The sequence below is a fragment of the Pinus tabuliformis genome, chromosome Q (assembly GCF_031772625.1).
Source record: "Pinus tabuliformis cultivar Carrire ecotype Pingquan chromosome Q, CPIR1, whole genome shotgun sequence".
In the NCBI taxonomy this organism is placed as follows: Eukaryota; Viridiplantae; Streptophyta; class Pinopsida; order Pinales; family Pinaceae; genus Pinus; species Pinus tabuliformis.
The window spans coordinates 487,885,624-487,896,515 of NC_142296.1; the positions used below are offsets into that span (position 1 = coordinate 487,885,624).

At 33.2% G+C, this 10,892-nt stretch overlaps 1 protein-coding gene across 2 annotated transcripts; it reads left to right on the top strand.

The window, feature by feature from the left end:
* Positions 1–6,523: 6,523 nt before the first annotated feature.
* LOC149220299 (protein neprosin-like) lies at positions 6,524–10,459 on the top strand. 2 transcript variants are annotated; one of them, XM_089382783.1, is made up of 7 exons: positions 6,524–6,774; positions 6,896–6,952; positions 7,501–7,737; positions 9,145–9,312; positions 9,540–9,593; positions 9,769–9,918; positions 10,020–10,459. In XM_089382783.1, the coding sequence occupies exons 1-7, from the start codon at positions 6,634–6,636 to the stop codon at positions 10,398–10,400; spliced, it is 1,188 nt and encodes a 395-aa protein (XP_089238909.1). In that variant the 5' UTR covers positions 6,524–6,633; the 3' UTR covers positions 10,401–10,459. The 2 variants fall into 2 exon arrangements, with proteins under 2 accessions (XP_089238909.1, XP_089238910.1); XM_089382784.1 differs by having other exon boundaries at positions 7,513–7,737.
* The last annotated feature ends 433 nt before the right edge of the window (positions 10,460–10,892 follow it).

The following is a 10,892-nucleotide window of genomic DNA, read 5'->3' on the forward strand; positions in this document are numbered from 1 at the left end:
AGGTGGAAGACTCAACATCTTCAGGCATTGAGAAATTACATCATCACATTTCTTTATCTGTTGCTTGGCTCTAGTAACTCCTACAAACATTATATTATTGGACTCTGGTTTAGGTTATTATTGCCATATTTAGCTTTTTTCCTACTCTACTTAATAATGAGTGCTCTCAAAAACTTATTATGAGATAAGACTATATGGTCATTTGATTTCTGTATTTAGCCTTTTTCATATGCAACTTGATAATGAGTGCTCTCAATTTCTCAAGTGTCCCCTCATTGAATAAAATTATCAGTGGCTTTTTGACATTTAATAAAATTTATTATGAGGTAGATTGCCTCCTCATTTGAGACTGTTTAGTCATTTGATTTTTGTATTTAGCCATTTTCCTAAGACTTTGGCAATTATCTCTTGTCTGGAGTTGGAATGGAATGTTATTATTGAATTCCTTATGATATCAATAGACCAATGATTATTTTGTTATGAATCTTGGTTACTGCGACTGATGGGATTTTACCAAGGTCTATTTCAGTGCAACATGGTCTATCAGTTATCAATAATCTTGAAGTGCTTGACTGAGATTTACCCGGACAATAGTTATCCTCTTGAAGGCTCTATCCTCTTGAATGAGCCTTCAAGGAGACGGGGATCGGTTCTAACCTGTTGACCCTGTCGACTTGGCCCGGAAACTAACCCCAGTTATCTCACAAAGTTACTCATGGATTCCTCTTTCATTAATTTCCTTTTCTCTTTTAGCTACAACCACTGAAATAATAGTTTTCAGTTCGAGTTTAATAGAAGCCATAAATAGTTTTGCTAATCTGCAGCAACTTAATTTAGTTCTAGAAACTTTATTTCAACACAACCACAGTTACACAGTTTAACCCAGCCGCTTCGAGTATAACTAATTAACCAGCAATGAAGGAAACTATTTTTCAATACTTATCTATTTCCTTCCTTTATTCCTCTAAGCTAGCCACACAAAGTTCACAGAATAACTTATAGAAATAGTTTTATCATAATTAATATTTTACAGAAAGACATATTCCATTGAAAATTTATTTTCAACATACACAGTTAGGTTGCCACAAGAAATCACTACTAGGTTGTAAGCCAAAATGTTTTTGTGACAAGAAAAAGATACAATCTAGTGTTGTAAGCCAAAATGTTTCCGTGCCAAGAAAAAGATACAATCCATCCAAAATCCACATCATAATTTGGTTAGAACCAAAAACATATGACACCCCTATTCTTTATGGCCCTGAGAATCTTGAGTGCCAAAACTCCCCGAGTTACCTTCTTGAGCTAGGTGGGTTTCAACCATGGAGGTACTAAGTACCCATACCTCACATTTGCACTACTGACCCCTACATTAAGTGGAGGTGTGTAATGAGCATACAGAGAATTGACACCAACTTTGGTAGGAACAAGGCAAGTGGGTAAACCCTCAGTTTGATAGTGAAGCACTTGAATGTTTATGAGATCTTGGAATAATGGTGTATTATCTGCAATGGAGTCCAATGAGTTTGAAATAATCCTGGTTTCATCAGTTATTCTTGTATCGTTGATCATCCTTTGTTCCTTTTCAAGCATTTGTTGTGCCTTTCATTTTTCCTTTTCCTATCTTGCCATTTGCTTTTGTTGGTCCTTAACTTGCCTTGCTTTATCTCTTTCAATCCTTTCATCTGCTCGACGTTGTGCTGCAACAATCCTTGCTGCCTTCTTCTCCTTGACTAGATCCTTCATTTTCTATTTTAATTCTTGCATTTCAAATTTCTTTTTTTCAGACTCAACTAACAGGTTTATATAGTCCTCTGAGGTGAGTAACTGTGAGCTTTGGCCCAGATGAAGACTACCCGGTGCACCTTGCTTTTTTTTCATTGATACTCTCTCTACTAGTAGCTTTAGGAACCATCCAAGTGTCTTCTCCACCCCTCCCACCTGCATGTCATTGCTTGGTACTTCCCTTTCAGTATCTGTTGGAACTGATTGAACTATATCATTATCTTCATTTGATGCCTCATTATGTCCTTCATCTTCTTCCATTGATCTATTGTCCACAAAAAAATGAACAATTTCACTGTTCAATTATGCTGGTTGTGAGGGCATGTTCATGCTTTCTTCATTGGTTGCTGAGACACTATGTGCATTCATATTGATCATTGCTTCTGCTAGCCATGAAGGTGGGGTTACTTGGCTTGGCAATGTCAATTGGTCATTTTCAACTGCATGTTCAACAATATCATTAACAATATCAACAACAGGAATTTCATGTTCTTAAGTTGGTGGAACAATCTCCATGTTACTGCGAATTTGTTCATTGTTATATTGTGTTTCACATACAGTTTCATCATCTTCAGCATATAAGTGTCCTTGAGATAGGGAAATCATATTACCAGCTGCAACAACATCATCTTGGTCATCTACTTCTTGCACTTCAACACCTATTTGGGCATTCCCTTCTTCCTGACCATCCACATGAAACGCTTGGCTACAACTAGTATCATGCATAAGAGCATCATAGTTCAGTGGCCATATTCCTGTCCTCCTAAAGTCAGCCTTGATATTTGACGGTGTCAAAGCCCTTTTAAAAGCTTTACTTGCAAGCTCTGCTAGCTCAAACCTTTTCACCTCAACCCTTAGATTCTTTGCCATCCATGCAGCACGCTCTGACCTGAAATAGTTCTTAAAAGGGCCAAGCACACTAACATCAAGGGGTTGCAGTCTGTGAGTGGTATGAGGAGGCAATGTCAACAGGTCGATGCCTAAATTGTTTGCTTCCTCAATTGTTTGTACAGCCATGTGGCTCCCATGGCCATCTAATATCAAAAGGTGTTTGTTATTAGGCAAGATGCCACCTGGTACCGATGCAGCAAAGTGAAAAAGCCAACTTAGAAACAGTTCCTTAGTCATCCATGCATGGGGATGTGCAGTCATGCATGCACCTGGTTCACAGTTCTGTATATAGTTTTTTAGTTGATTTTTACCTTTGAATAGATAAAATCCTGGGATTGGAGTACCAATTGCATTGACACAACATAAAATAGTTATCCACTCCCTGCTCTTGGGCAAAACCTTTGGCACATTTCGGCTCCCTCTCTTGGCAATTACCCGCATGCCACAATTCCTCCCTGCCTGTAAACCTGTTTCATCACAGTTCCATATATGGTCTGCTCCATAAGAATGTTTATCGTAAGCACTAGAAAGTGTGTCATAGAACTTTTGCACAACTACAGGGAGCAAATTTAATACTCTGTCTCTGTCAAGGCCTTCAGCGGTATGCAATCGAAGTTCTGGATGCCTTTTTTAAAATTCAAACCACCATGATTTACCAGGAAACCCATCTTTGAATGGGTTTGGCCTCCTTTGACAGATTTGAGCAACCGCTGATTTGAGTTGTATCAACTCTAGCCCATGTCCCAGTGGGGCCATCTCTTTACACCACTCAACCACCTCGACCTCCTCCTCCTCAGTCATAACTGTAAGAGGCCCTCTATGTTTTGTATGGGTCAGTCCATTTATCCAATAATGTATTGATGAGGGAGGAATACCATGTTTTTTTTGCAGATGCCTGAACTGAGTATCCATTAAACTCTATGTCGTCAATTGCAACTAACATTTGTTCTTTTGTCCATCCTCTTATAGCACTGATCTTTTTAGTTGAGCTTGCTCCTTGGACTGTTGTTGATGGTGGTTCTGTGGCTGATGGCGTGTTAACATTAGCTGCTGTCACATGCTCATCCTCAACAATGTTCCCTAGTGCATTGTTGGCATTGACATCAGTTGTCATGTCCTCATCAGACGATGTGCATCGCAGCTGCGCACCCCTTGTCACTCTCCTGCCACTTCTCCTTGTAGAAGCAGAGTAACCTCCTTTTGCCATAGATGTAACAACCTGTAAAATTATTGCATGCGTTTAGACATTAGAATATTTGAAAATTATGTTTTATTACTTCTGCAAAAATACTTTTCCTTTATTACAGGAAATTATCAACATGTATGTTACAGGAAATTGAATTGCATTACCTCATAGTCTCTCATTGCAAAATACTTTGTAGTCTCTCAATTGCCTACCTGTTCATCAGTTTAGCAACTTTTATATAGATTCAAGTAGGATTCTATGATAGTTGTTTCAAATATCATTTTCCATTTTTTTTGCTGTTTGGCATTGCCAAAAATGTCTCAGTACTGCAACTTCTCCATTGTAGTCCATGGCCACCATTCCAGGCATAAATTCTATGTTGTGAACAACTTGCTGCTGTGATCAGCCTTGGAATGGACTTATCAGTCATAAAAAGTTTTAGAAAATTGAACTGAAAAAATTAAGTATGTTGAAGGCATTCATTTTCTTTATTTTAAGGAATCGTTTTAACTTTTATAAATAGCTATATTTAGAACCTACTTTTTATTCAATGGCTGTTTGTGAAACCATCCAAGTATCCTTTTAGCAGTTATGACCAGACAGATTATGTAATAACTCTAATAAATGAAAACAATGAAAATAGAACTGTAAGAACAATGAATTTCAATTGCTGTTTGTGAAACCATCAAGGTATCCTTTAAGTAGTTATGGCCAAACATATCATGTAAGAACTCTGATAAATGAAAACAATGAAAATAGAACTGTAAGAACAATGACTTTCAATGGTTGTTTGTGAAACCATCCAGGTATTTTTCTAGCACTTATGGCCAGACAGATCATGTAAGAAATATGATAAATGAAAACAATGAAAATAGAACTATAAGAAGAATGAGTTGCAATTGATATAACTAACTTGGATATATTGGCAACTGTTTTGTGATGTTGTTTTCAAGTTTGTTGAATAGTTTGAAAGCATAAGATGCAACTTCAACAGTGGGTGAACTTCTTTTATAGTTTTTGGCACTTGAATTTAATTGGTGGACATGAATGCGCATGGATTGCAATGGCTTCATTTTGAATGTGTGGTCTGGATTTAATTTGATGTGATCTAATGGTTAGGAATTGGTTATTTGTTGATCCATGTGCTTTGATCTGTTTTAGTGAGAAATAGAGTGAGTTGGGTGTCATTTATTGGCAGCAGTTATTGGGTCTGGGTGTCATTTATTGAACAAAGTGGGTTTAAATGTTATTGGGTTGGGTGTCATTTATTGAACATAGGGTGTTTAGTTGTTGAACAACACAAAAGTTATGGCTGACATACATTCCCTTTTGTTATGTGCAGGTAGGCATATTTATTTGGGATGCAAAGCTGCAGCTCTGATGAGTGGGGGTTGAAGTGACTGCTGCTTTGCACTTCTGGAATAGACCATTTTGGAAGTCTTTATGGTTTTAGTTGTTTTCTAGTTGGGTCAATATGGTTTGCAGTGTTATGTAGTAAAATACTATTTATGGACAGTTGTGGGCCCAGTCAATGTATGGGGAAATTTCTGACATAAATTAATACTTATTTATACTTAATGTTATTTATTTTTGTTTAAATATTGGTTTCAAAAGTCTCAATTTATGGTGGTTTGGTGGGATCAGTACTATATCAATTACTGGTCCCTGCACAACATTAGGAATCTCTCCCCTATGTAACCTTTCCATCATTTCATACTATAGAGTCTCTGACTATTATTGAGATTTTACTCCCCTATGTAACCTTTCCATCATTTCATACTATAGAGTCTCTGACTATTATTGAGATTTTACTGATCGTATATATAAAAAAAAAAAAAAACAAACAAACAAACAAAACCGGGGCAATTTTAAGTACTCCCGTGCATATGACTTTGGAAAACGGGGTAAAAAAGATAAAAACGTGTACACGGGGGTAAAATGAGTGCTCTCCACACATTTGAACGTAACTCTGCACTTTCTTCTTTTCGAAGTCAAATAAAATCCAATCGTACAGAGAAAAACCCGGGTTAAATTGACATACTAAAACGGGACGTCACAGTAGATAACTGGACAATCCAGGCCGTGAATGAAAATTACAGTGTGGCTTGGCGTGGCCACATATTGGTTTGAACAGTAGATAACTGGACAATCCAGGCCATGAATGAAAATTACAGTTTGGCCTGGCCTGGCCACATATTGGTTTGAACGTAACTCTGCACTTTCTTCGTTTCGAAGTCAAATAAAATCCAATCGTACATAGAAAAACCCGGGTTAAATTCACATACTAAAACGGGACGTCACAGTAGATAACTGGACAATCCAGGCCATGAATGAAAATTACAGTTTGTCCTGGCCTGGCCACATATTGGTTTAAATGCAATGGTTTTTCCAAATTTGTTAGTTGGTTTTCATAGTTTAGACTTGAGTTTTAGAAAGACCATGCAAAGATTTATATTCCTTGAGAGCCCACTAAGGACAGATAATAATATATTTAAAAATATTGAGATGGTTGGTTTAAGAGTTTCCTTTTTCCTTATATTAAGCTTTGTATCCCATGGGTTTGTAACAGAAGTTTACCCCATGGGCTTGTAACAGAGGTTTCTTTGTAACCAGTGCAATGTTTTAGTCCCAAGGCTAAAGGCTGTGTGAAGATTTAGTTTTTGCTGTGCAATCTCAAACAATTCCAGATAAATTTATGTACGCTTGAGAGCTGTTCCAAGCCTGATGTTTGAACCTTGAGAGCTGTGCCAGGCCTCATTTTTTCCAACATAGCAATGGCTTCTCTGGATTGTCGATGGAGTCTTATTTGCCTACTGTTATTTCTTACTGCCGTCGCATCTGTTACTGACGTGCGGGACATGAATATTGACGAATTTATAAATTTCATCAATCCTCCAGCAGTGCACAAATTTTTGGTACTTTCGAATCTAATTAAATCTTTAATATTTTTACAGTACATGTTATATTTTGTCTAATCTTAAGATCGTATAGGTTCCTACGGTATACAATTTTTTTATAATATATTTCTTCCTGCAGAATGAACATGGAGATACCATTCTCTGCGTATCATATGCCCATCAAATATCTCTTCAGGTGAGTAGTAGTTAGTAGTTTGTCTTTTCAGGTAAGTAATATTAACCATAGATTTTGGGAATATTTTAGAATTTTGGTTTTAATATTTTTTTTGAACGTTGCTAAATTTGCAATTAACATTATAATGCATATAATAACTTCAATTATAACAATGAAATAATAACTTCAATTTGTAACAATGAAATCTTTTCATTGTATGAAATCTTTTCATTGTATGAGATGTGTTTTCTGATTTACAATAACTTCAATTTGTAACAGTGAAATCTTTTCATCATATGAGATGTGTTTTCTGATTGTAAATCAGTTTTAAATGGTTATGGGAAAGTTTTTACTGTGGTCTAATCCCAAACAAAATCATATATGCAATTTCTTCAATTGGAAAAAATATTACTATCCTATTTGTAAAAAAAATGTTAATTCTCCTGCTCAAAATATGTCAATATCCATGACCAAATATCAATGTATTTTGAATAACTTTTGTATCACTTGGCTTCCTTTACACGATTTAGAAAAAAAAAAAAATCTGAGAGCATGCAATTTTGTCAAAGGATTTGGAGCAGCGGTCTGTGGGGACTAGGGATGATCAAAAGATGAAATCGGGATCAGACTTTTCAAGGCATGACGTTGAAACAAACTGCCCAGAAGGCACAGTGGCAATTATGGAAACAAAGCGGGAACTTGTAGAAAGGGCAGGATCTGTGGGGCGCTTTGTAAGCAAAAGAAGAAGTGTTAGATCCCAAGAAAAAAATGAAGCCACCGTTGACCCGCAGGGATACGAACATGAGGTATCGCGATTTTATTATTGTGGGATGTTTAAAGTTATCTGTTAACTTTGTGGTAATTGTGCGATTCCCTCTAAAGATTGATTGAAGCTATAATATAGCTTAAAGTAAATCTTAAGTACTGTTTTGCGTTTTATTTGTTTTGGTTTAATTTATTAATATAATTGGTGAAGATTGTGAATTTTTTTGTTTTTTAAATTTAAAAGGTCCTTTTTAATATGTAAATAATTTATCATTTAACTTATGCCCATTATATAATTGAAGGATATAATTTTAATACATTTTTATTAAATTTTTAATATAATTAATTAAAAATTTAATAATGATAATAAAATTACCATTACTTAAATTTTTAAAATATATTTTATTATTGATAATTTATAATGAAATGATAAATATTAAATTATTTTCAACATGAATAATAAATATTAAAATATATTTTATTATTAGGAAGAGAGGTGTATCATACATTTTAATATGAGGGTGGTGTGTAAGTATGTCCATTGGTCTAATAAATATTAACAAAAATAGAAAAATTTAGAGTAGACCCTAAAGTAAAATGAAAATAACTAAATAAAAAAAAAGAGTTTTAATATTTATTTTATCATAAACATTGAATGGATCATAAATTTACTTTGGTCAATTTTTTTTAGCACATTAAAATTTCAAATTATGTAAAATTTTAAACATCTTTACTTGTTACAAAAGTCAATACCATTTCTTAAATCAAACTAAAAAGGTTAATTCAACACAAAAAATGGAAAATCTTGTTCCAAACTCTTAATATTTCTTTTAATTAAATATTTGTAAACTGAATCTTTAAAAGAAAAACCATATTCTATGGATATATTAAATCTTTAAAAACATAATATATGAAAATTTTAATTTGATGTGACTTTATTATACAACATGAGTGGGCCTAATGGTTAAGAGCATGTGTTTCCTCCTAAGAGGTCATAGGTTCAAAAACGAAAAAGGTAGAGTATTTATGCCTTCCTAGACTTAATTCTAGATCTATCATGCTCAAAGAAAAATCAAATATAATAAATGTTGAAATATTTGAATAAACATAGTGAATTAATCTAGATAATTAAAATTTTTAAATTTTAAATTCAAAAAAAAAATTATTTATCTCATAGATATAAATAATTTAATGTTATTAATAATTATTTATTTATAAAAATAAAATATATTATATTCCAAAGAAAAAGATATTTTCCTTTCAAAAATAAATTTAAAATAAAATTATAAAATTATTACAATTAATTTGTAAATAAAATTATTACAATTATTCGATAAAATATCATATAAATGTTGTTCTTCTTATATAATATTTTGTTTGAATTTAAAAAATTTAATAGTTTTTTTCTTTAATTGAGCTTCTTATACGTGTTTGTGTTTTTGTGAAAGTATGGTGTTGCACAATTTATACCTACTGCTCCAATCCATGAAGCAAGTGGAGGACTTAATGTATGGCAACCAAATGTGGACACTTCTGATGATGGTATATTCAGTCTCGGTCAAATTTGGGTTTTAAATGACAGTGAACAAGTGGAAACCATGGAAGTTGGATGGACAGTAAGTTTTTTATTTCAATTTTTCAAATATCTATAAAATCTAATTATGAATAATTAAATTATTTTTTACATTTTTATAATTATTTTTATATTTTCAAGATAAAAAAATATATATATATATTATTTTTATTATTTAATTAATAATAAAAATTCAAATAAATAAATAATATTAAATCAAAATCAATACATCAAAACTGACTATTATTTATTTTTTTTTTTTTAACGCAGGTGTATCCAAGTAAATTTGGAGATTCTCATACACGTCTTTTTATATATTGGACAGTAAGTACATCGTTTATATATATATATATACACTAGATTGTGATTAAATTAGCTCAGTTTTATACTAAAGTTGATTAGATTTTATTTATAATTGTGTATTTTTGTTTAACATCTTCCCAAATCACCAATTTTTTTTTGAAAATATATAACATAATTATTAATGTCTTTGATATAGGCTGATGGATATCGTAAAACGGGTTGCTATAACTTAGATTGCCCTGGGTTTGTGCTAGCACCTGGTTCTCCAGCATATCCAGGTTCTCCAACGGCATCCGTGTCCACATATGATGGAGAACAACTAGTGTTAGATATAAAGGTTTCTAAAGTAAGTGACCCTTTCTGTTATATGGTAAGAAAATTATATTATAATATATTAGTTTTGTGAGGAGAGCTAATTGGCCAAAATTTTATTACATGCATATGCAGGCAAATGATAGCTGGAATTTATATGTGAACAACCAACTTTTAGGTTGGTGGCCTGCTTCTTTGTTTAAAAATCTTCGTTCCTCGTCCAATAGTGTGGATTTTGGAGGGGAAGTTTGTTTTTCACCTGGAGGTAGCCCAGGATCACAGTTCACTAAAACAGACATGGGCAGCGGCCACTTCCCCTCTGAAGGATTTGGTCGTAGTGCTTTTATAAGGGACGTACAAATTACTGACAACAATGGACAGTTAATCGACATCCCAGGAAGCGCTACGGCAGGTAGACCAAATTGTTATAATGTCTCAATTGAAGTAGACAATCAAAATGGTAAACATGTCTACTTTGGAGGCCCTGGAGGAGATAATCCCGGTTGCGTCGTGTGAGAAATATTTGTAATTGTTTTATATCGAAGTTAGTTTTTTTTGTTTTTGTTTTTTCAATGGCTTCAATTTAAAGTAGATGAGGATTCGTTGATTTTTTTAATTGACGGTTTATATTAATGGTTAAGAGATTATGTTCAGTATATGTTTAGTTTTTATGTTTTTCATGTTTATTATTGATTTTTAATAAATTTAAAAATTTATATTGGTGTCTAGTTATTCTCTATCCACCAATTTTCAAGAGATTTGAGATTAGTCCAATTCTAATATGTTCATATTCTAATTAGATGGAAAAAATAATATATAAACAAATTTTATTTAGCAAAATGATCCATTTCACAATAAGATGTGTAATTCTTTTTTTTTTAAATTAGATTGGTTCCATGTGTCCCCACTCACTAATTTCCTAGGGATTTGATATTATTCCAATTCTAATAAGTTCATATTCTAATTAGATGGGGAAATTAATATATAAACAAATTTTATTTAGAAAAA